Raw genomic sequence first — 24,866 nt, 5'->3', positions numbered from 1 at the left:
TCTTTGCCTTTTCAGGGGTGGTAGGGAAAGCAGCTGAACAATGGGTAGTTCAGTGACTTGCCCGAGGCCACAAAGAGGGAAGCTGATTTCGCTGGGGCTGGACCTGTGTCCTCCCACTTTCATGCCGCACACTCTGATATGCTGTGACCCTTGTCGCCATTTCTAAACCCCTTACTTTCATTCTTTCTAGCAGTCAAGAGGCACCTTTGACCCAGCTATACCCCACAATGTCTTCCTGTGAGTCAGGCCCACAAAGGCATGTCAGCTGTACCCTGAAACAGCAGAATGTGGCAGTTCACTGAGGCCTCTGGAGCTGGACTTCAGCACGTGGACTGCACTGACGGGTAGGTGTGAGGTGAAAGGACACGGCCAGAGTGAAAGTTACAATAGAGGAAAAGTACAGGACATCTTCCAGTGTCAGGGAGCAAGCCACTTAATGTGGGGCCACTGAGAGAAGCAGATGACAAGGTAGGAGCCAAGTGACAGGGGCCTCAATTTTCCTCAGCAAGCGAGCGGGAGCCAGTGATGGTTGTAGAACAGGAGAGTAGTGGGTTTGGATGCACGAGCAACTTGTGTATCAGGGAAGGTGGGAGGGAGTAGGTGCTTGTACTGGCCTCTTCTAAGAGCTGTGTGTGGGTGATGGAGGGGAGGGGAGGGGACCGAGGTGGCAGATTAGAAGTGTTCCATGTGATGACATCTTTTGGTGCTCCCTTCCCCACCTAGTAACTTGCCAGGTGCTGGGGGACACATGGTGGCTGCCCTCGGGAACCCTGCTGAGGCTCCAGACAGGCAGAGTACAGACTGGTGGCTGCAGTCTGAGCCGCAAGGTGCAGAGAAGGCCTCCACAAAGGCATCTGAAACCAGGGCCGCCCACAGGATGTTAGAAACTGCAGGGGCCTGTGGGGGGTGGGTAGGGGGAGTACCTGTCACATGAAAGAGGCCAGGAGCCTGCTGTGCTCCTCCTTCCACAGCTCAGAGTAGATGGATCCTGAGCAGAAGAGGAAACAGCCTCCTCCATGGGGATCTCAGGGAATATTCTGGAGCCAGCACTTCTCTGCCAACACCTTTCCTCCTCACCTCAAAGGGACAGGGATGGTCCATCACCAGACAGGGCTGGTGCACAGGCTCCCCTGCCTGTTCCTCTGTGAGAAGGTGGGGGGCTTGCTCCTGACTCCCCTGAGGGTATTTGTATGTTTGGGGCAGAGTCTCTCCTGGTTGTTCTCACTCTGGGGCTTTCTGTCCACCCAGAGCTGTGGTCAGCCTGACAAGTGGTAGCCTTGGTCTTTCCCAACTCAGCGACAGCCTGAGGCTTCATGCATGCAGGCCCCTGGGGGCCCCCTTGCCTGGGCCCTGCTTGAGCTGGGCTGTGGTTCTCTTTTGATTGCCTTGAGTGACCGTGCCCAGGCAATGGCCGGGCCACAGGAAGTAGGACAGGTCCAGGAGGTTTGTCACATTACAGCAAAGTGTGGGTGTTGCAATTTTTGCTGATTAGTGAACATTCTGCTACTTCAGGCTCAGCATACTTTCTTCTTGTACTAAGTCCCCTTTACGGCAGGGCAGAGCTTCTAGAAGGGAACCGCTGGGTCCACAGTCCACCATGAGGCTCATTGCTGGTCTGGCTCCTCAAGCCTCGCTGCAGGTGCTGTAGGTGACAAGGGGAGAGGGCGATTCTTGCCACCATTTTCCTTTTCAACCAATCAGCTGGCTCTAATTTCCCAGTTCCTGAGTCAGGTCTAATTTCCACGGAAGTGTCAAGATTCTGTCCCTGGATACAACCCATTCTCTGGTTGTGGTGGTTTCTTTACTGAAGTGGTTGATTTTTAACCCCATTTCTTACTCTGCAAAGGCGCCGGGCCGGAGCCCTGGCCAGGCCCACTGCTGCTCGCTGCCGGCTCCTGGGGCCATGCTGCACAGACCCCACTGGCCTGTGGCTTCTTACCTGTTTTCACCCCTCCCCAGACATGTCCTTATCAACCTGGAGTTGGGAACGTATTGTGAGTCTGGGATGCCTTCCCAGGAGTGAGGGCTCCCAGGCCTCTCCCAGGGGAGCGCACTCCAAGCTCATGGCCGGGTCTGTGGTCTCCACCATGAGACAGTGAAGCCTGGTAAGGAGCCCGCCTCCTCCTGCCTCCTAACTCCATCTCACTTCTGATTGTAGGGGAGGGAGAGCCCTTCACGTAAGAAACGTGGTACCTTCTCAAACAGGCCAGGCTCCGTTTTGAGTTTGATCAAAGCAGCATCTACCACTAGCTGTGTGACCTGCGCCCTGCTGGCCCTCTCATCATCAGCCCCGGGCAGCGTGTGCAGGGAGAGCCGCGTCCTTTCCACCTGGTCACGAGCCAGGACACAATACCTGTTCAAGGAATCCCATTTCACCTCCCCGAATGCTGAGCATTGAGGCCCAGCTCACAAACCCCTTCTCCAGGAAGCGGTCCCTTCGGGCCACCTGGGCACTGGCCCTCACATCGGGCACAGGACAGGCCAGAGTCTGTCTCCTCCACTACATGACCAGAGGACCGACTTGTTTCTGAATTCTCTCCCAGGACCTTGCACACAGGCCAGAGCGGGCTTCACCAACTTAAGATGCAGATTCTGAGTCAGTGGGTCTGGCGGCCTGAGCCTCCATCTGTGACAAAGCCCAGGGGAGGCTGCTGAGCCTTGGGCCTCCCTTGAGCATCACGGGTTTGAGCTCAGCGCTGTCTTAATGCGGGTGTACGGACAGACAATTGTGTGGATGAGAGGACATCTGTTATCTGAGAACCAACGTGAAATGGGCAAGCAGACATGGGTTGAGGTGAACCCATGTGTCTGTTCTTCACCTCAAGGGTTGAGGTGACCCTTGAGGTGAAGAACAGACACAAGGGCCTTCGGCAGACACACTTGGGGGACAGCGGGGGGCTGGGGGATGAAGCTCACAGCCCGCTTCCCTTGTCCTTTTTCTAGAGCGGAGAATATGGCAAGTTTTCATAAAGCCTTTTTGTTTTTATTGCACATCATATAAAATGGGCTGCACTGTATTTAAAACAGACGAGACATTCACAAAGATACAGAGACCCAAACTCTTCTTCTTTTCTGGGTCTCACCTGTGCTCCACACCGCTCCTGAGGCTGGAGGCAGCTTTAACACACACCAACCGAACCAGGTCACAAAGAACATGCTTGTTTGGGGGGCTTCAGAGCTGTGCTCAGCCCTTCTGCACTGTCCAGTTTAGAGACTGCTGGTGACAGTCACAGGTGTCTGGGCAGGATGGCTGGGCCAGCAGAGGACTTGGGGCACGGCAGTGCGGGAGGCCTGTAGACACCCGGTTTGCTGGTGGAGGCTGGGATTACAGCACGAATGCTGAGAAGACAGGCAAAGCAGGCTGGCCCTGGTCATCTATCTCAGGACATGGACAACGCGACTGATGGATGGAGAGAGCGAAAGAATCAGGCCTCACCTGGGCCAGCTGGTGATCGCCCACTGCCCTTCTCAAACACACACTGGCCTAGCGGGGCTACAGGGAGACAAACTGTGGGCACCGACAGAGGGAGGAGGCCAGGGCCCTAAATCCCGTGGGTAACATGCTCCGAATACCACTCCAGGAAATGGAGTGGAGAGGAAGCTGATCCACGCTAGTGCAGTCATCTTCACAGGGGGAGCGGATATGGTCCCGAGGCCCAGAAACGCCTGTGGAGACCTGGCAGTGAAGGGCTGCTGACCCTCACAGGCTGCTGACGGCCGTGGGTGGGGAGTGGGGGATGGGCTGTCTGGCTCTGCCCCCCTTTTTCTTGCCCACAGGCTGCCGCCTCTTCCTCTCAAGCTTCTCCTTCCGGGCCGCGGCCGTGGTGAAGGTGATGCAGTGGGCATCGAGGAAATCGAGCAGCTTCCCTGTGGCCATGCGGATGCCTTGCTGCTTCAGCTCAGCCTGCAGCTCCGCCAACTCAAAGGGCTGGTAGAGCAGGACCTTGCGGTAGAGAGCCGGTGTCGAGCGGATGTAGCGCCGCACTGCCTCCTCCGTGGCTACTGCCTGGACGGCTGCCTGCGAAGTACTGACCCCCTCCTCACCCTCCTCATCTTCTCCTGCAGACTCAAAGGCCACTCCAAACTCACAGGAAGAAGAACTGGAAAGAAGCAGACAACATTTTGCGATACCCCTTCCCTCCGGCCCCCAAGACCAAGAGCCTCTCTGAAGGAAGGAGTGGGGTGTGTTGCTATGTCCCCTGAGGAGCCTGGCATATGGTATGGATGACCCCCCAGTGCTGTGTCCCTGGCATTCTTGCTGCTGCCCTGAGTAGGCTCTTGTCCTCAGCCAGGTATTTCCATCACCAGCAGCTGGCCCCCACCAAGGGGCACATGGGGCTGGCCCCCGTCGAGGGCACATACTGTGGGTTGAGGACACGGGAGCTCCAAAGGGCTGCTCAGGAGGCGCCCAGGGACTGCCCTGTAATCCCGTCTGTGCTTCCTGTAGTTCAAACCCAGAGGCAACTGGGGTTTCTGAACATTGGCCATTATGCCTCACCGCGCCAACTCTTGGACCCACTCTTGGGTCCACTGGTAAGAGGACCTATGAAGCCACTTGCCTGGTCCCTCCATCTGGTTACCTTTGTGAGCTAAAGGAGCTGTCACTGCCGTCCGTAGAGGTGGCTGTGGGTTTCTGGGAGGCTGGGAGCTGGGGTTCACCTTCAGGGCCTAGGGGCACCTCTTCAGCTGGTGACGTGCTCAGTGGGGGGATGCTTCCACCTGGCTGCTGCTTTTGATGCTGGGGGGCCTTGGTCTTAGCAGGTCCCTTGGCCCTTTTGGGAATGGGGTTAGAAGTGGCCTCCAGCCTGGCACATCCAGCTGCCCTTGAGGCCTTAGAGGTCGTGGTGGCATGGGTCTGGTTGCAAGGAGCCTCCAGGGGCACTTGTGAGGACTGGCTCTCGTCCTCAGAGTCTGAGTCCAGCGTCTGGTGAGTGTACTGGAATATCTCCTTCAGTTTCAGGACCATCTGGCGTTTGGGCAGAGGGCGGACCCCAAACCTGAATGGGGAAACAGGTGAACTTCAGCAAAGAGCAAATAATTATCAACAAATTAATGGCTTTGTGTAACTGAAATCTTAAATGCCTGTTTTTTACGAGCATACAAAGATGAGTGTCTGTCTTGCCTGCCAACTGAGCTTACTCTGAAGAATATTCCAGAAGGGCTATTCTCCATGTTCTGAGCTATAGTGGTGGCAATGACTTCACCAGGCCCAAGGTAAAGAACAACATTCATTGGGATGTGATAGTTTTGATGTTCTTTTCAAAATCAAGTCTCCTTACTTAGACTTCCGGGGCCCATCTCCATCCACGTGGCACATGGAGACCTGTCACCTGATGGGTAACTGGAGGAGTCTCATTTCTTAGCTTCTTGAGGCCTGGGTAATTTAGGGAACAGCAGGAAGAGAGCCGGCAGGCATGAACCTCCCCTGCCCCAGTGGCCCCACCACCAGAGCCCGGGGTGGGGCTCGTAGAGGGTCCTTCTGCTCTCAGCCTCACTGAGCTATGGCCACTCACAGGACGAAAGGAAGCACGAATAAGCAAGCGTTCAAAAACACCACCGACCTATCCAATTCCTTCTTCAGTACCGGGGTCTCCATGATGGAATACCGTGGCATTGGTGTGATGGGCACTTTCGGGGGCAAGTTCTTCCTCCGATTAGCACCTTCCGGGTGGAACAGAAAAACACGTTTCAGCACAAGGGACCTGGGATAACCTCTTTTGACCATTAGTGTCACTAAGAGAAATACTGCACTTGAAGAAAGTCCAGGCTCCGTGTGCTTGAGGAGAGCAGTGACATCCATCCCTTCACTGTCTGTCTCTGGCATCGCGTTTTCCTGTCAGAAAGCGTCACCAGCATGATAAGGGCCACGACAGCCTTACCGTGCAGTGCTGATGCTATATGAACAGGGCAGAAGCAGATGAGTGGTTGCCACAGGCTGGGGTGACAGGGCAATGGCAGTGACTACTAATGGGTACGGGACTTATTTGGGGAGTAGTGAAAATGTTCTGGAATTAGTGGTGATGCATGCAGAACACTGAGTATACTCAAGACCACTGAACTGTACATTTTAAAGGGTGAATTTTATGGTATGTGAATAATGCCTCAACAAAGCTGTTACTTTTAAAAAAGAAATCAGTATTTTGAAAACAAGTGGGACAATAAGGAACAGATGGACTTTGGTTCTTATCCTTTTTATGAGCCTCGAGCCCTTTGAAACACCCATGGAAACAATAGGCTCTGTCTCCTGAAAAATGCACAAAATCCTGTGTATAATTTCAGAGTATGTCACCCCTTGAAGCCTGTCTCAGATGCTGACTAAGGTCCCCTACTCTAAAGTCTCCTGCAGCAGTTCTCACGGCACCACCTGGGAACCGGTTAGAAATGCAAATTCTCGGTCGCACCCCACACCTCCTGAAGCAGAAGCTCTGGCCACATGTGCTTTAAGAAGCTCTCCAGGCGATTCTCATGCTCACTCAAGACTGAGAGCACCGCTCGATGATGCCCAGTTGGCCTAGGATTTTAAGAGGAAATGAAACGCCGGGTGGCAGGCAGATGCTCAGCCCGTACGCTCTGCTTTCCTGTGACCAGGCCCTGCTCAGTGCCACCTGCCCCTCCTGGCTCTCCCTGGATCTGCCCAGCTGGGGGGAGGGGGCAGCACTTTGAGGGGCCGACACTGGGTGCTTTGAGTCTCCCCTGTGACAGAAATGAGCTGGGCAGTGGCTTCCTCCACTGAGGCCATAAGGAAGGACTGAAGCCCACAGCAGGCCTCCCACACTTGCCCCTATTTGTTTTGCCCTGTTGTTTTTATTAAATTGAGATGAAAGTCACAGTATAAAATTTTACAGTGAATCATTCAGTGGCATGTAGTATATTCGTAGTACTGTGCCACCACCACCTCTATCTAATTGCTAAACATGTTCATCCCCCAAAGGAAATTCTGTGCCCTGCAAGCAGTCATTCCCCGTTCTCCCCTCTGCCCCTGGCAACCACTAATCTGTTTTCTATCTCTGTGGATTTGCCTGTCCTGGACATTTCATATAAATGGAATCATATATGCAGTCTTTTGTCTGGCTTCTCACTTAACATTATGTTTTCAGGGTTCACCTATGTTGGAGCGTGTGTCAGTGCTTCATGCCTTTTTATGACTAAACAATATTCCATTGTACGGGAGGACTACACACAATGGAATCAGCTCATAGACATTTGGGTTGTTTCTGCCTCTTGGCTGTTGTGCGTAGAGGTGCTGTGAACATTTGTGAACGTGGATCTGTTTGAGTCCTGATTTTAATTCTCTTGGATGTATACGTAAGAGTGGAACTGCTGGGTCATAATGGCAATTCTGTGTGTAACTTTTTGAGGAACTGCACTCGCCCTGAGGTGTGCGTCTTGCTTCTTGGAGGTGCTGGTTCAGTATTCTGCAGTGGGGTCCAGAGGCACGGATTTTTAACAAGTGCCCAGGTGAGCCATAGGGTCCAGGCACGGTTAGGAAGCCCCGACTTACTGGCTAAGAAATGTATGTTGGACAGCAAACCCATTCTCCATGACCGTGGGGAGGGGTCTGTAAGGCGAGGAAGGGGCTTGCCACAGTCAGCGGGCTGTCAGCATCACCACCCCATGTTGTCATTACTGATTCCCCCCCCGGCCCTTCATGTAAAAGACAAACAACCCTCTCCACTACTCACTTGGCTTCTCTAACCCTTCTGCTTTCTGAGCTCGATCAGCACTTGGTGTCTGGGTCAGAGGAAGAATCTCTGGAGACTTCTGTTCTTCTCCATCCCAATCGTCCCACAGAGCTAAATTCAAGAAGCTCAGCCCGCTGTTCCCAGGGGAGCCAGTCCTAGGGGATTTCTCTGGATACTTCCTTCGGCCCGGGCAGCTTCCTCGGATGGGGGTGGTGCCCAGGAGTGTGGGCGAGTGGCAGTCACCACTGCCTGGGGCCTCCCCCACCCTCCCGCCCGGGCTGCTGGTGCTCAGGGGGCCAGTCCACTCAAGGTTCACATGGTCAATTGGAATTGGTGAGAGGGGCTCAACATGCCAGCAGCAGTCGTCAGCCGGAATGGGGGGGTTGCTGTCCAGCAGAGGGGTGCCGCTCACCTGAGGGGAGGCCACCTCCTGCTCATCGTCACTGTCTTCCACCTCTACCACTTCACTCGCTGTGGCCTGATTTGGCAGGCTTGGCCTCGACGGCGAGCGCTCCTGGAACCGCCTGCTGAAATCAGCAAGGCCTCCTGAGGCCGGACAGGGAGCCGGGAGAGAAAAGTGCTTGTGGCGCCTGGGGCGGGGACTGGAAGGGCTCCTGTAGGGCTGCCTTCTGCTGTCAGGACTTCCAGGAGCACTAGGGCCTAGGCAGGACGACGATGTCTGGGGCACGATTACCGAAAACTTGCTCGCAGCTTCAGCTCCATCCTTGTTTTCTAATGGGGCCCTGGGCTTGAGCTGAGCCATTTGATCCACTGAAGCCCTGGGCCTGAGGCCTGTGATTTGGGTCTGTGACGAAGAGTCTCGGCTTCTGCTGGCCAGCGGGGTGGCAGGCACCAGCCAGGAGGCGTCTGTGGTGCTGTCCTCGTAGGGGCTGCCCGCAGGGTCAAAGAACCGCCCGGGGGTCCCTCTGTCCCCCACAGAGCCCCGGTTCCCCGACGAACCCCCTTCCTCCTGCTGCAGCGTAGCCTCTCTTCTTGGTGAGTTTTGCGAAGGTTCCTGATCTGCATCGATGTCAATGACGGAGAACAGCTCAGAGGACGTGGGGCTAACTTCTCGAACTTTTCCTTCTTCCGGGGGACCGTTAAAAACTGACTTTATTTTGGTTTGTTCTAGCTCCATCTCTTCATCTGAATCCAATAAAAGGATAACCTCATCTTCTCTGTTCACAGTAGATGGAGAATTCTGAGATCTGGAGCCCTGATGGCCAGGTTTTGCTTGGGTTAGGTCAATGGATGGAGACTTTTCTGGGGAGAGCAGGACCCCTTTATTTTTGCCTTCTAACATGGAACCACATTCTTTGCCTTTCTGGCAGCCTGGATCATTAAGTAGGGCGAGAAGGCTCCGGCCCCTCTTCCTTTTCGATGGTGAGTCCTGGGAGGCCAGCCTGGAAGCTCCGCCCTGCGACTGGGGCATTGGTGGGGAGGAGTCACTTGTGCGATAAGGGCGAGGGTGTGGTCGGCGGGGGCTCCTGCCTGGAGGGGGCTGTGGTGGGGAGAAGCATGGGTGTGATGGGGGTGCCTGCCAGGGGGTGGGGGCATGGGAACTCTCCACGTCCCTTTCCCCGACAGCGCCATTGCCTTCCTTGGGATCCCTTGTTATTTGGGATGGTTCAGGGTGTCCTCCTGGAGTTGATGCAAAGGGCTGTTTTTCATCATCATCATCAACTGAGTGCAAAACGGGGCTTTCCTTTCTCTCAGCCAGGCCGCCCTGAGGAAGGTGAGAGCTGCAATGATCCAATGCTTCCTTTGGCACCTCTGCTTCCTCCTCCCCGTCTGAACACTGGCCTTCGAGTGGCAGGAGCACGGATTGTCTCGCATTTTTCCATTTGGCTGGGGCCTCATCTCTTCCCTGCCCAGATGATTCCATCTGTTCTGCGTTTTCCGACTGTTCTGGAAGCTGGATGCTTGCTAGGATTCGCCCGGAACCTCGACCCTCCTCCCCAAGCTGGTCAGTTTCTTCCTTGATCTCTGCAGCTCTTTCCTCCTGGAGCAGCTTTCTCTGAGTAGCTGCGAATTCATAAATTTCTTCCATTTCTGCTTCATTGACCTTTTCTCTGTCTTCTTGATGGCCCTCGGGTTTCAACAAGGCCTCTGCTTCCTCTTCTTCACCTACCCACACTGACCTCAAGAGTTCTTGGAAATTCTCCGCTCTGCTTTCACAATCCTTGTCTTCCTTCTCCTTGCTTCGGTCGCCCCCTGAATCCATCACAAGCGGGGCTTGTTCGCACAGGTGAACAAGCTCACTCACACCAAACCTGCAAAGGAAACACCGTGTATCATCAGCAGCCTGCACAGGAGGCAGCTGGTGCCCCCAGAGCAGGCGAGGACAGGAGCGGAAGTCTTCCCAGGGAGGCCTGCCCTCCTCCCTGCTCTCCTGCAACAATGAGCCCGTGCTCATACCCCAGCCACTCAGTTCTAGAAAAAGAGACCCGTGACCCTTTCAGGCTGGGCTCACTAACTCCACTGCACAAACATGAAGGGTGCATCCGGCTGGGCTGAAGGTAACAAACTGGGGGTGCTGCACACCTGCGGAGCACGTGCTTCCTTGAAAGGTACCCAGAGCAATGCAGACCAGACCTATGACGGGTCAGTGCAGGCCAGTGGGTGCAACAGCCTGCCACCTGCTTGAAGGCTTTATGGTCTGATTGGTACATTTAAAACCCCAGAGGCTGAACTGATTCTTTCCCAAGAATGCATCTGAGGGGTGACGTGGACTTGGAGGGACAAGGTTTTATCCCAGAGGCCCTCACGCCCTGGCAGGAGGTAGAACCCGTTTTTCTGCTGAGCTACCTGCCACCTCTCCTGAGATACCAGTGTGGACAAGCTGGGAGGTGCAGATTCATGAGAGACGGACTAAGCCTTGTGTCCACCCTGTTTTCTAGGACTTGGGAAAGGACTGCCATTGTTCGGCCTCAGTGGTGGAATAATTGAGGAGCGGCAGTGTTTGGGGGGAGCTGAGGCTAAGGACCACCCTCTTAATCACACCCAGGGAGCTAAAAGCCGGGTGACTCAGCAGAAGCCTCCTCAAGCAGCACTCAGCTCTCATGCAAGAGTCCAGACTCCCTATACAAATGCCTGGTCCAAGGAGACCACTGGGCATAAACTCAGGATGAAAAGGTACAGGAAGGACTCGGCCCTGGGCCTCCCATGAGCCATCACCCTGCTAATCCCTGGCAGTTAATGTCAAAGCCATGAAGTAAGTGGAAAGAACTGTCTGGACCTGCGGGCCAGGGAACTCAGGTCAGGGGCCGGCTGGGAAGGCAGGCCAGTGTCCGCGGTGTAGAGATAATGCAGGAACGCACAGGTGGCCTCCGTGCTCACGTCACTCAGCAGGACGCGCTGTGTTCTCAGGTCGCCATCTTCTGCAGCAAAGAAGCCTTCACTGTTTACCTGGGGGTGAGATAAAGTACAGAAGGTTTATCGACTGGACAGTCATGACTTGGGGCGAAGCAGATGGTCTGGGGGTGTCCTGTGAGTCTCTCACCAACAGCCTCAGGCCCGGGATGAGCATGAGCCTATGTCGCTCTATTTTGTTGGCCAAGATTTCTGCAATTTTCAAAATCAAATCAGGGATATGTGTTCAAGAATCCAGTTAGTTCCCTCTTGACAGACACATCCAAGGCATTAGAACTTTCTGAGAGAGACCGATAGCAGTTTCCTGGATTCCTGTGACATGTTGTTCAAATCAAACACATGTCAGCACAGAAATGTCTGTTAGCAGCTCAACTTTAAAGAGGTCAATTACAAGACTTTATAATTATGCAAATAGAAGAAAAAGGACCAATTTTGGGGGGGAGGATTTTTATTCAATGGAACAAGAAATCTGATTATTTCCCAGTCCTGAGGGCATCTCCTCATACCACTTCCTAACCTCCAACGTGTCGTCTCCATGGAGGCGTAACCTTATGGCAACAGAAAGGAAAAACCGTTTAGGGCAGTGGGAGGAGAGCAGGGAGGGAGAGGGGTGAGCGCATGGGATGAGCAGGAGTGACGGGCTCAGGAGCAGGGAGCTCAGGGGACAGGAAGAGGGAGAGTCTGGGCAGAGAGTGAAGAGGTAGAGAGAGAAAAGGAGAGGGAGAGGAAGGCAGAGGGGGAGAGGAAGGGACAAGGACAGGACACAGAGGCTCGAGGAGGATGGGAGGGTTCCACGGAGGTGCAGCTGGTTCCCTGGGTACTTACATACTGCATGAGAAGTGGGCATCGGGCATAAAGCACGAACTTGTGGGCATAGAGCACGTCCCCGCTGTCCATCTGAAACTGGACGTCACTCAGGTGCGGGTTATTGACCATGGCACTGAAGTCAGCAACCAGCAAACCGACAGAGAGCTGAAACAGGAGAGCAGCCATGACCCTCTATCGCTCGCCTCTAACTGTACAAGTTCTGAGACGGCGCTAGGCTGGCCAGGCGGGACCCTTGCGCTCCTCTCCACAGGGTTCCTACCATGAGTTCCACCTTTAAGGTTCCTTAAGTCACTCAGTGACACGGAACAGCAAAACACTAGCTTCTTAAATTCTCTGTCAAACTGAGTTCCCAGGCGTAAAATGGGAGGGACCAGCAAATGGACAGGTATGGTGGTTCTAATAAAGATGGAGCTACAGCAGCGGCAGCTTCTGAGCGCTGTGTGTGTCAGGCCGAGTGTTTCACACACACCGTTGTACGGCCCTGTGAGGAAATTACCAGCCTGGTGTAACAGATGAAGACTGCCCCCACCCCCTGGTCCAAGTGGTTCAGGGACCCGGGTGACAGGCGTTCTAAGTCCCTTCTGACTGTGTGCCATGGTCACCAGGAGACCTCAGTGTAATACTGACAGACTAATGGGGTGACGTCCACTCTAAGGGAAACCAACTTCTCACCCAATTCATCACCAGCACAGAATATGAACTTTAGGGGGAGGCCAGCCCAGCACCTGTGCGTCGGAGGGGCACAGTGAGTCCTGAATGAATGAATGAATGAATGAATGAATGAATGAATGAAACTATAAGAAACCAGTACACAGAGCAGTCAGCTGGAGGAGGTAAACTCACAGAATAATGGTGGCCCCTCTGGGCTCCCAAGCAACTGGGATACCCTCCAAGTTCAATGACAAAAGGGACAAAGCCTCTTGACAGAGCCCCAAGAGGGGCACAGGAGGCTCCTGTGGGCTCTTGCCTGGCTCAGCTCAAATGCTACCAAGGGGACCAGTGGACCTGTGCAAGGGCATAGAGGTCAGTGGTGAGCTGACCATACTGAATGGCCAAGACCGCAGAGCCGGAGCAGGGCCCGGCCGCATGGAGAGGCCCCGTCCTTACCGAAGCCTTGTCGCCCCTGTCCAGGTGCTGCTGCTCAGACGGCAGGACAAACCCAGTCAGTGGAAGGTCGCTGGGCGAGAGATCCATCCCTGAGAGGAAGATTCACAGGTTAAGAGAACATCACCTCCCAGCAATGTCAGCCTCCGGAGAAAGAGCAACTGTGGGCTGAGCTGACCCCAGAGCTGCCTTGGATGGAGGTACTTGTTCTCAGGGACTTTTTCAGTGAAAGCGATGCCCACAAACCACTTTTACCGCCACCCCCTCCCAACAGAGAGGGACACAGGCGAATAGTGAAATAGAATGAGCCACCTATCACTTGCTCACTTATCACTGTCCTTGGTTAAAGCTGAAGGAAAATGGTGCTAGACTTACCCATGTCACATCCACCTTTGAGGGAAAAATGAAAGCACTGCAGAAACTGAGCATTTTCCTCCTTCGGGGATGAGCCCAGGAACCTCAGATCTCAGCTGCCACCATGGCCTCAGTCACAGGGAGGGGAGGGCCTGGAGGGCAGGGCTGGCCCCGGTGTCCCATCCAGTGTCTCACCTTCGGTCCCTTCCAAGCTGGCCGGGCCGCCACTGCAGGGCCACGGGCTGGCACTCAGCCCCTCTCCTGCCAGGTCCATGAGGTCCTGCAGGGCCTGGTGCTCCCTCTGGCTGGCGGAGGGCGATGGATTCCTGGGGCCAGCACTGTGGAGGGCAGGTGGTGTGTGCATGCGCAGCTGTGGCTGGTCAGGCGGCACTGGTGGCAGCGTGGGCTCCTGTGTGACACCCTGAAAGAAGATGGCAGCTAGAGTGACCGTGTAGCTGCTGCAACAGCCATCACACAGTAGGTCCCCGAGGGTGCCAGCCACAGCCCAGAGCAACCCTGAGAAGCTTTTCTCCATCACTTCTGTCAGCAGGCTTCTCTGTCACAGTGAAGGCCATGCCTGTGGCATCCACGTCTACGGAAAGGTCCCTGGGGGCCCCGTGCTAATGTTGTCTACATGGCCTTAAGCAAGTGAGTACTGACTCCAGGGACGCCTGCATCAGGCTCGTCTGGTTACTGGGCCCTTCCCAGGCAGGTTATGCCAGCCCTCCTGGGGGAGAGGCCTGGGACCCTGCATTTTAAATAAATTCTCCAGAACACAGTCCATTTGGGAACCAGTGGTCCTCCCTGTTCTTACCAGGAGAGCCATCTAGTCACTGCAAAGAGCAACGCGCTCTGGCTGACGCCCCTAGGCTTCCTCCCCTCCCTTCTCCTCCCCTTCTTCTTGTTTCTGTCCGCCAGCTGTTGATTCCCAGTTCTGTCATCCTGGAGCTGCCACCCCCTCTCCAGAGCCCACCCGCGTGCGCTGGAGGGAAGGGCACACCTTGGCGAGCTGCTGGGGCATCATGGGAGGTACCAGGCTTGGTGTGTAGAAGGATTCCAGAGGCCAGGCCCCAGTCAGGGCGCTGCCCTCCCACAGAAAATTCTGCTTCCCTCCAGGTAGTCGCAGACACCTGCTGGCCTTTTCCAGCCCTTCCTTTAAAAGTCTGCTCGCAGGAAGTGGTGGTGTGCTGGACAGCTCCACTTCCTCTGCAAAGAGCTGGGCCACGCGATCCTCAATCTGTCTTTCTGTGGTCGCCGAGTCCTGGACTAACAACTGGGGTGGGGAAATGGGTGCTTTCTTCCTGCGACTCTTCTTTTCTAGAGAGAAGCAGAAGTGACACAGTGAATAACGGAGTTGTCCACACCTTGAGACCCAGCGGTAACCTTCAGCCAGAGGCAGCTCAGCCAGGCTCCCCCTGGGGCCACCACTTGTGGTCACACATACCTGTTCCCAGTCTTGTCCTCTCAGAAAAAGCATTTCCCAGTCGGAGCACCGCAGGCACAGCCTTCTGCTCCATCTCGGACCGGGAGAGAGCCATGGCCACCAGCAGGTCCTCAGACGGCACCTCAGGCTCGTTGACCTTCCGCCTCTTCTGTGGCTCCTTCTTGATGGGGGCGCCCTTCCGCTTCAGACCGCCAGTGTGGCTGCTGAAGTTTAAAAGGCAAACAGAAAGGTTACTGATGGCCAGAGGTATGAGCACTTCCTGTTCCGAGATGCTCCCCACGGGACCAGAGAGGGCTGGACCCTTCTCCTCTGCGGGAGGAAAGGGATAAACGTGGACCCGTCAGACAGAAGCATCCGGTGCTTCAGGATCACAGTGCTCATTCGATGCCTCACGGAAGCTCAGCCATCCTGGGCCAAAACTTCAGTGTGGTCCACACAGGAAGGTCTGAGTCCTTCCGTGTGACATTGTCCATCTGGTTCTTGCTGGATATACAATGCCGTCAGCGGTACCTACTCACCCAAGGTGTGGCCAGACCCTTCTGGTGGAGTCAGCACTCGATGCTTCCGACTCAGCACCCTGGATTACACCAACTTCTGCCAATCTGTACATCAGATGCCCCTTAGGCAGTCCTGGCCACACTGGCCACAAAAGGATCCCTTCTCTGCACAGGGGCCACAGGGCAGTACCTCTGTCCAAGGCCTGAAGGAAAGGCCTCCTGGCTTGGGCCGCCAACGTGCTCAGCCAGCATGGAGGCCAATGTGGCTTGGAGGAGAGTTACTGAAATATTTCCTGGCTGGACAGAACCTAGACTGCCTGCTGACTTCCAACAGGCTGGCCAAGTAGCAGGAGGATAGAGGTAAGAAAGAAACTGAGGGCAAACCCAGGATCACCTTCCCTGCAGTTGTAGGCTATTCTGGAAGCACCTCTGGCTTTCACAAAAGCTGGTGCTCTCCACTGGGCCAGCAGTGGCTCCAGAATCTCAGGTATCACCTCAGAAGATCGAAGTGAGCCCCAATTCAGTTCCAACTTCCTGGGAGTCTGCCATGATAACCACAGCCTCCAAGAAAGAAAGGAGCAACCCCAATATCCTGGGCCCAGCAGACAGGGCCAGGGCCCAGGTGAAAGCAGGTGAGGGGTGTAGGGGTGTAGGAGTAAGTGGGGTGCATGTGTCCTAGCCAGGGAGTCCTGATTACCCCAGAGTTCCAAACGCCCCAGCACTGGCGTTAGGGCAGGTGAGGCTCAAAGTCTCAGTGAGGGTGACCATTTGTAGCTTTCTACTCTAACAACCTTCTAGAAAGACCCTCACACATCTTGTTTCACTTCTTGGAGGTATTTAAAAAGCAGATATGTTTTATCTGAATAGCTAGTTTCAGTGTGGTCCCGCTAAAAGGCAAGCAATAGCTTAGGTAATGTCTATTCTCAGCCTTAAGGCTTCTGAGTATACGCTTCTAATGCTGATGTGCTGACACACAGACAGGCCTACCAGAGAAGATTCAGCCTCTGCCCTCCTCATCTCAGCACCGGCCCTGCTCAGATGCCCAGAACTGTGTGCAAGGCAGTGGCCGGGACACACAAACCGCCCATGGCCTTCCCTTTGCTCTTGACAGCTGTCTGAGGATAGAATTCCCAAGCCCACGCTGCCTGTGTTTCCTGGAATGCTGGGGTCTACTCTGGTGTCCACAGGGCAGGAGCGATGGGGAGCAAACTTGACCCTCCACCACCTGTGTGCCTGTGGCATGCAGGCTGAAAACTTGTTTCATCAGCCAGGCCTCCTATTTTAACACTTACGCTTTTAATTCATGCAAATTAAGAAAAGAAAAGCCTGTGGTTCTGTCTCACCAACTCTTTGAACTATGCTGAGTAACCTTGTATTAACAGTATGAAAATCAGACTACACTGAGTGGAAGCCAGGCTGTACCACACATGAAATGGAGATGGTAAAGTGAATTAGAGAATTCTTAGCTGCTCTCAAGGGCACTGACATGCAGGATCCTGGGAATGGAAAACGCTCAGGAAGAACCTTGAGGAAACCAGTCCAGCTGGTCCTTTTGTTTCCACAGACACACCCACACCCTCATGGACCGTTTCAAAGCCTTCAGGGGTGTAGAATTTGTCCCCTCTTCAATCCCTGTGGAGACTGATTTACCACCCCTCATGTTTCATTTCCAGAATCGAAGAGGGTTCTGTTGTCCTCCAGCACTACACACGGCCTTTTTAAAAAAAAAACAAACACCAGAGTACTTTGATTTTCTTCCTTTTCATTTGACTCACCTCGATGCCGACGCGGGGGCCGGGGCCGGGGCCGGGGTGCTGCACGTCCCCTCAGGCTGAGCTGTCTGCAGCCGCACGGCCTGGAGCAGGAGCTGGGGGCCAACCTCCATCTTCACTGCACACTGTTTCAAGTGACTGATTCTACTCTTTAGGGTGAGAAATGGCTTGCCACAAATTGGGCATTCAGGGATCTGAGGCGCGGAAGGTCTCAGTGCCTTTTCAGCCTCATCCAAGCATCTGGAGGAAGACAGTAAACAGGAGAGCCACCCTCCACGGTAATGTGGACCGAAGCAAACACGATCCACATCTACATGACATGCGTGGGCCAAACCTTGTGCCCCCAAAGCCAGTCCCTCCATACCGTACAGTCAGCCTCCAGACAGGGAATTTAGGAATCTGTTAACCAAGGTGGCTGAAGGAAAGAGGACTGAGGAAACACTGGGTCACCATATGTCCCAGCAATTCCATTCCTAAGTATATACCCAAAAGAACTGAAAACACTCAAACACATGAAATGCGTATTCACAGCAGCTGCATTCACAATACCCGAAGGGTGGACACTGCAAATCAAATGTCCATCAGTGGATGACTGGACAAACAAATGTGGTCTATCCATACAAGGGAATGTTGCTGAGCTGTCAAAAAGAATGAAGCACTGGCTGCAACGTGGATGAACCTTGAAAACACTATGCTAAATGAAGGAAGCCAGACACAAAAGGTCACATATTGTGTGAGTCCGTTTATGTCCAGAATAAGCAAATCCATAGACAGAAAGCAGATTAGTGGTTGCCAGGGGCTGGGGAAGGGGGTGTGGGGAGTGAGTGCTAATGGGTACGAGTTTTATTTGGGGGATGATGAAAATGTTCTAAAATTGAATTAGAGTGAATTATTCAGGTTGACAACAACACGGTTTTGTCATGTGAAGGCACCTCAAGATTCCCACTATAGCCGTAGGGGCCCCTGGATCTGGTCACACCCACGGAAAAGCTGTCTGACCACAGAGAGGTTACGGCTGAGCTGCTCCTACCGGTTCACATGCTGCTCCCTCCGTGTCACATTCATAGCCGAGAGGTTCTTTTGACAGATCTGGCAGAAGAACAATCCTTTTTCCTCCAGGCTATTGTCAAGTGCAGAGGCTCCTTCCTGCCCAAACTCCTGCTGTAGGGCCAAGGCCACTGCAGCATCACTCTCTGTGGCCGGGCGCCAGGGTCCAGCCCCTGTGGAGATGGAAAAGATCCATGAGGATGGGCTCATCTCAGACCTCTGCACGTCTGTCAGAATTCGCAGAGCACGGATCCCGAGTGGAGTGTGAAGAAACCAGACCTGGCACCATCCAGTGAAACTGGGTACTAAACGGGGCCCTGGGGACAGTACTTCTCAGACTTCAATATGTGTAAGAATCACCTTGGAGGCCCGGTAAAATGAAGGTTCACGTTCCGGAGACGTAGGTGGAGCCTGAGGTCCTGCACTTCTAACAACTGCCAGGCCAGGCCGCTACTGATGGTCCAGGACCATTCTGACGGGCAAGGTCCTAGAGAACTTGCCTTTCATTTTGCCAAGGCTGCTAAAGTCGGCTGCCTTGGGCCTGCCAGGTTACAAGGCTCCTATTCCAACAAATCTAGGTTTTCTCTTCCAAGCTCAAGCTTTCCTACTGCTGTGACCTTTGATGCCTATCCTAGAAGAACCAGGTCACAGTGAAATGCCTGGAGATGGTTCCCAGGGTGGCCATGCCCACTGCTGTGGCCCTGTCACATCTGATACTGCTGGAGCAGACTCTCGGCGCTTACGAGGGATATGCCCTGAGAGCTTCATAAATCTCTTAAATATTCCTATGGTCTATCGCTCTTTCCACCAAAGCCAGAAAAGCATCACGCGTTATTTTGGTGCCCTGTATTTTTTTGACAAAGCAATAGTTTCTCTTGCCTGAGCCTTATTGGGTATAATGTGAAGATATATGGAAGGAACCAAGTCGTATGTAGGGGAAGTGCTAGGCTCATGTACTGGCTGAACGACTTCTCTGTACCCCTGGGGTGCTCAAGGACAGATGCCACGGGAGATGTCACATCACTCTCCGTGGTCCTTACGGGTAGCCCGAGACCCCCTCCGTGCTCCTAAGGTGAAATCTGCAAATGTAACAGTAAGAGACTACACGTTCATTAGCAGTAGGTCTGTCAATACAGTTTCTTCCTGTTTCGTTTCCTTTTATGTATTTTGATCAGAGATGAGGATTCATATTGTTTATGGGATAAAGAATGGAACCACCCAACGTTATGTGCCTCCTGGGATGGTGCAATATGCAGGGCACAGCACCTGCAAAATGCTGTTGCCAAACTGTTTACCCTGGAGCCAACAGACCTCTAGTTTACTGAGTGTAATGTAACACGGGGGCTGCAGGAAGGGGTTGAATGGCACCATGAAGAAATAAGCAAATCCAGAAAGTAGGAAATTTTAAAAGTCAGTTGTCCTGGACTCTTCAAAAAGTATCATTAAACAACAACAACAAAACGACAAAGAGACTGTTCTAGAGTTTAGACTTTAAGAGACTACTGAACCATATGCCATATGCAGTGTAAACTTATAGTTCTGACAAATCCTCATGCAGAAAAAAAGGAACTGGCTATAAAAGCTGTCCTTGGGGCAACTGGGGAAATTTGAATATGAACTGGATACCAGGCAATATTATGGAATTAGGTGTGATAATGAATGGTCTTGTGATTCTGTAGGAGAATCAAGTAGTAAAGTGTCATGATGTCTATAATTTACTTTCAACTGCTACAGAAGAAGCATGTGTGTTTATAGAGACATAAAAAACATATGGCAAAATGTTAACAATTGTCAATTCTAGGTTGAGGCTATAGGGAGTTCATTGTAATACATTCTTTTGACTTTTCTGTATGGGAAAATTTCATAGTAAAACATAAATATTAAAAAAAAGAGGAAGAGGTATCTTATCATAGAAACTAAGCGAGAAATGCCCCAAGGGACACTTCGTTCTCCAGCTAGGCACAATGATGTGGCTAAGGTAGAAGGCCAGGCAGAGCCCGCCCTCAGCAGAAATGCAATGAAGGCTGGTTCCTTCCTGCCTCCCTTCCTCCTGAGTTAGAACATTCCTGCTGGGAAGACAGAACACTCCATCATACCGTTTCCTGCTGTCATCGCCTCTCCAGGGCCCTTTGGGACGTTTTCTTCAAGTGCAGCCTGGAGGGGGCACCCTTCTGAAGCATGTTTCAAACGCTCGGGGTCTGCTCTCTTGAACTGCTGCATTCGCTGTAGGACCAGCTCGGCTGCCCGGGGTTTGGAGGGACTTGGCACCATCGCAGTCAGACAGGAAGGAGGCAGCTGGGAGTTGTTGCTGGGGGCAGCCTCTGGCAAGGAAGAAAATATTCACAGGCATCTGTTCTAGCTGGAGAAACAAAAGACTCTTCCACCAGATACGGGTTAGATTCAAGTTTCAATGGGGTCCTTTACCACCTAGTTTAGGTTTAACTCTCAAGTGTGAATAGGACTGATTGTCTCTTGGTAACCTCACTGTGGTAATATAAATATACCTGTCATAAACATCTATGACAGGAGGGGGATGGGGAGTGACTGCTAACGAGCACAGGCTTTATTTTTGGGGTGATAAAAATGTTCTAAAATTAGGTGGGGCTGATGGTTGCACAACTCTGAATATACTAAAACCACTGAACTATATGCATTAAACGGGTGACTTTTATAGAATATGAATGATACCTCTGTAAAGCTGTTATTAAAAAAGTACTAATGACAAACATTTCTATTTTTCTAGGTCAGAAGTTCTCTTTAACTTGGTGTCCGCTGATGGCCTCCAGTGGGGATCCACCAGCCCTTGAAGATGTATGTCAATTTCACAGGTGTGTATGGGGGTGTGCAGTTTTCTGGGGGAATCATTCATAGCTTTCACTAGACTCTCGGAGGGAGCATGAAAGACCAAAAACGTTTCAGCAATGTTATTGAAGTCTTACGACAGTGTCTGTGAGCCATCTTTACCACCACACCACTGAGAGGTCATGCTGACCACACTAGGTAAAAAATATTATTTAAGATCAGGAAGTGAAGGTGAGCAAAATTTAGAAACAGAACTCAGGGGCCCAAAGATCTTGTGCTGTGTTATTATATATGCAAGGCTGGTTTTCAGCTCTGCATGAAGACTGTGCTAAGCATATGGTTCAGTACAGCAAGGGCGGCAGGGTAAGAAAGCTGCTCTAAACAAACGAACCAACAAAAACAAAACAAAAAGGGGGAAAAAATAATAAGTATTTGGAGGAGAAAGGAAGGACCTGAAAGTTCTCCTGAGACTTAAACTCATATGGCACCCACTTTGGAATAAATTTGAGAAAATGAGAGCAGCATTATTTTCATGTTCGTGTAAGTGATGTCAACTACATAACGTAAACATTAATAAGAAACTGAAAGAGCAGGGGCCTCAAACAATCGTGGAAAATGCACACTGGGGTTATGTTTTTTGACTGTTGTTTAAAACAGGAGTCAGCATTGGGGAGAGTCACCGAATAAATTATATGAATGTCTAACCACTATGCTGTATGCCTGAAACTAATATAAAATAATACTGAATGTCAACTGTAACTGAAAAAAATAAATTTAAATAAATACATAAACAAACAAACAAACAAATAAACCAGGAGTCGGTAAACTATGGTCCTCGGGCTGGCCACCTGTTTCTGTAAGTGAAGTTTTGTTGAAACACAGCCCATTCGCTTACATATTGTTTAGGGAGTTGAGGACTTGTGACAGAGACTACGTGGCCTATAAAGGCAAAAAAAAAAAATGTACTACCTGGCCCTTTTCAGAAAGTTTTTCGACCCCTGGTTCAAAATAGTACCAATCACCTCGGTTTTCCTCTCTGGAAGTTCTGGCAGTGTTTCTGGCTGGGTTACCTGTCTGGGTGCTCCGTGCATTCTCCTGGAGCACAGTAGAAGCAAGCACACTTTGTTCCCCATTCTCAGGGGGTGCTGGTTCACTCTCCTGCCACTTGGGTGCCCCTTGCTTTTTAGTCCTTGGGGCCTGGCTGCCAGATCGAGTTTTCCTCTCCCTGGGGCCGTGAAGGGTTTTGCTCTTAGTAGCAGCTGGTTTGGTCCTTTTCAGTTTGCTTGCTATCTGAGAGCTGTTTGAGGCCTTTTGTGTCTTCTTTTCCGCCAACACTTCCTTGGTGCCATTCTTTTTCACCCGTTGGAAAAAACTGGCACAGAGTTCCTTAAAATCATCATCGGACTCATCCATCATCTGAGCAGCTTTAAGGCTTTCTTTAAACTGGTCTTCAGAAGAGAGAGGGTTGATCCGGGAGCCCGAGAATGAGCCTAGTTGGGCCTCATTCAGACTCACAGCTTCATTAGGGTTCCTCTCTACTTCTCACTGAGATACCTGCAGCGTTTGCACAATTGAGCAACAAGTACTATTTTCCCCTCTATAAGGATTTTAAAAGTCTGTCTTCAAATTGAACCTGTGTTAAACAGCATGTTTAAAGCTTCCCTCTGTTAAAGTTCACATCTGAGAGGTGTTGTTGTCCAGTAGATGCCTCTGAGATAGAATACATAGGAACTCGGTGCTCAGTTATTCACTAAGATCGGCATGGCAATAAAGCACGCTGGGTTCATTTAATTCACATCTGTGGAAAACCAAAAGCAGCTAAGTGTAATTAGACAGATAATGTCATTTTATGCCATTTCTTCCAGGAAGGTACAAGAGCATGTGGAGTATGGAAGTAACAATACCCCTGTCAAATACTCAGGTACTAACACGGACTAGCACAGACCCATCATCCTATAGCACATCACAACGCAACCGGGGGGTGGTGTCTAGAAACCTGCAAAGCTTGTTCTTTCACAGGCAGAAAGACGTGTGTATTTTGGAAGAGTATTGTTTTTGCTAAAATCTGGGGAATGAATCCCATGAAGGGCAGTCACCATAGAAACATGATGATTCTCAAATCCAGAAAAACTATCTGTTAGGCCTATGTTGGTCCAAGGCCTCCAGCTATTAGAAGCTCTATCACTCTATCAACAGGCGATGTAATGAGAGAGAGAGAGAGAGAGAGAGAGAGAGAGAGAGAGAGAGAGAATGCCGTTGAACACTCAGGAGTTAGGAACAAACAAAAGATAGGAACACAGGAAGCTGATTCTTCATGGATACAATCAATATTTCCAAATCAAAAAAAGGCCACTTTCTCCATCCTCTCACCCCAGCGAGAGCTCTCCAAACTCAGGTGACTATAATGCTGCCCAAATGCAAAGGTCGGGCCTTATGGACATCATTATTTACATCAGCACAGTTTAGTGGTTTTCAAAAATAAAAATTGAATAACCCAATGGCAGAAAGTTCATTTCAAATACAATAATGCAGTCTCCACTGTCCAAGTCATCTGATTAATTATCTACTTTTCCAGAGCTGGGCAGACACACATACCTACAATCTACTTTGCATGGCTGGCTCATTCACATCTTCCACGTCAGCTCCTCAGAGAAGCTTCCCCTCATCTTTTGTCTAAATAGACCTTCTGTACCCCTATTATTTTCTTTCGTCAGTTTTCACAATGGCATTTAGCACACGTTATAATCATATATAATAGAGGACATTTATTGAATGCTTACTGTATGCCAGGCACCAGTCCAACCGCTTTACAAGTCTAACTCATTTCATCCTTACAACAATCCTATTTGGTCGACTCTATTATCATCCCTTCTTTACAGCAAGGACTCAAGCACAAGAATGAGGAGCTGGCTCAAGTTCAAACAGCTTTTGAAGCGATGGGGGTGGGATCAACTCCAGGCCGTGTGGATCCAGGGCATGAGCTCTTTATATTTTTATCCATTATTTGTTACCTGTCTCCTACTAAGCTCAAAACTTCAGGAAGGCACAGACTCATCTATTTGACTTCGTATTCTTTGGCTGGTAGACGCCTGACTTGTAAAAAGTGCTCGACAATTATTTGTTGACTTAATTAACTGCAAAGATACAATCGGAGCAAAGAGAAAGTGGTGGTGGGAGAGACGGCTTCGGGGAGAAACAGAGATCAGTGTCCGAGCACCTGGAACGTCACACTAACCAAACTGAATTTTATCCTGTTGGATATGGGAAGCTAGAGCAAATTCCATCCGCCACACTACCCTGTCTCCACATCTCTGTTGTTATTAGTCTTAAGACCGTCTATCTCATATACGTGCTCAATTAGTATTTGTTGAAGGAAGTAACGGGTCCTAGGAGACCGCAAGTTTGCAGAGGGCGGGAGACTTGTGCCTGCTCAGCGTTGTACCTACCGCAGCGCCGGGCTCACAGCAGAGGCGGAATGAATGAATGGGCAGGTGAGGGGCGGACCCTCCCGCTCCCCTCAACCTGGTGACACACGGGTAATGGCCAGAGGGCTCAACCTAGGGAAGGGCTGCCAAGGACTCTGATGGCGAATTCCGATCGCCACACTGACCCCCAGGCAGTGAGTCCGTAGGTGTCCGGATCCCCCCACTTCTCCTCCCTTCAGGCGGCCCCGGCCTTCTCCACCCAAACTCGGCTCCTGCCTCTACACCGCGGCTGGAGGCAGGCAAGAAAGGTTCTTCTCCCTTCGGAAAGAGAGAAAGGCCAGTGGTGGCTGGACCTCCTCCCGGGTGCAGACTCCTAGCCCCAAAGCCCAGCTCCTCCTACCTCCGGCGCCGCCGCGGCACCGTCTCAACCGAGACCCTCGCGCCTGCGCCTGCGCCGGCCGGTTCCCGCCCCCCACGGAGAATTGTGTCTGCGCAGGTGCAGAGCGGTCGGGGAGGCTCGCTTCCCATACTCCTCCGCG

The 24,866-nt window shown here is 52.0% G+C and overlaps 1 protein-coding gene and 1 long non-coding RNA gene across 8 annotated transcripts in view; one reads left to right on the top strand and one right to left on the bottom strand.

The window, feature by feature from the left end:
• LOC109436342 (uncharacterized) overlaps positions 1-7,058 on the top strand; it is a 36,650-nt gene extending 29,592 nt beyond the window's left edge. For both annotated transcript variants that reach the window (XR_002136100.2, XR_012493104.1), the window contains one exon: positions 191-7,058. This is a non-coding gene — a long non-coding RNA (uncharacterized LOC109436342). The remainder of the gene's footprint in view (positions 1-190) is intronic.
• On the bottom strand, positions 2,961-24,860 carry SLX4 (SLX4 structure-specific endonuclease subunit). Of its 6 annotated transcripts, none has more exons than XM_019714858.2 (15): positions 24,728-24,860; positions 21,925-22,700; positions 20,197-20,421; positions 18,084-18,273; positions 17,057-17,293; positions 14,785-14,987; positions 14,341-14,657; positions 13,536-13,761; positions 12,990-13,078; positions 11,880-12,026; positions 10,921-11,090; positions 7,683-9,955; positions 5,562-5,661; positions 4,581-4,997; positions 2,961-4,100 (listed from the first exon to the last, which is right to left on the bottom strand). In XM_019714858.2, the coding sequence occupies exons 2-15, from the start codon at positions 22,316-22,318 to the stop codon at positions 3,701-3,703; spliced, it is 5,388 nt and encodes a 1,795-aa protein (XP_019570417.2). In that variant the 5' UTR covers positions 22,319-22,700; positions 24,728-24,860; the 3' UTR covers positions 2,961-3,700. The 6 variants fall into 6 exon arrangements, with proteins under 6 accessions (XP_019570417.2, XP_019570421.2, XP_019570418.2 ...); XM_019714862.2 differs by having other exon boundaries at positions 21,973-22,700; XM_019714859.2 differs by lacking the exon at positions 24,728-24,860 and adding an exon at positions 24,349-24,721.
• Positions 24,861-24,866: the final 6 nt, after the last annotated feature.

This window comes from Rhinolophus sinicus, linkage group LG18 (genome assembly GCF_036562045.2).
Source record: "Rhinolophus sinicus isolate RSC01 linkage group LG18, ASM3656204v1, whole genome shotgun sequence".
In the NCBI taxonomy this organism is placed as follows: Eukaryota; Metazoa; Chordata; class Mammalia; order Chiroptera; family Rhinolophidae; genus Rhinolophus; species Rhinolophus sinicus.
This window is presented reverse-complemented; position numbering and strand designations above follow the sequence as displayed.

What these genes read in the sequence shown, in the direction of transcription:
- SLX4 (XM_019714858.2), bottom strand. Translation starts at nt 22,318, where the DNA reads ATGATGGATGAGTCCGATGATGATTTTAAGGAACTCTGTGCCAGTTTT. An exon ending in GAGGACAAGACTGGGAACAG is followed by an intron (nt 14,658 to 14,784) that starts GTATGTGTGACC and finishes GCTTCTCTCTAG; the next exon opens with AAAAGAAGAGTCGCAGGAAG. An exon ending in AGAAGGGTTAGAGAAGCCAA is followed by an intron (nt 5,662 to 7,682) that starts GTGAGTAGTGGA and finishes TCCACCCGGAAG; the next exon opens with GTGCTAATCGGAGGAAGAAC.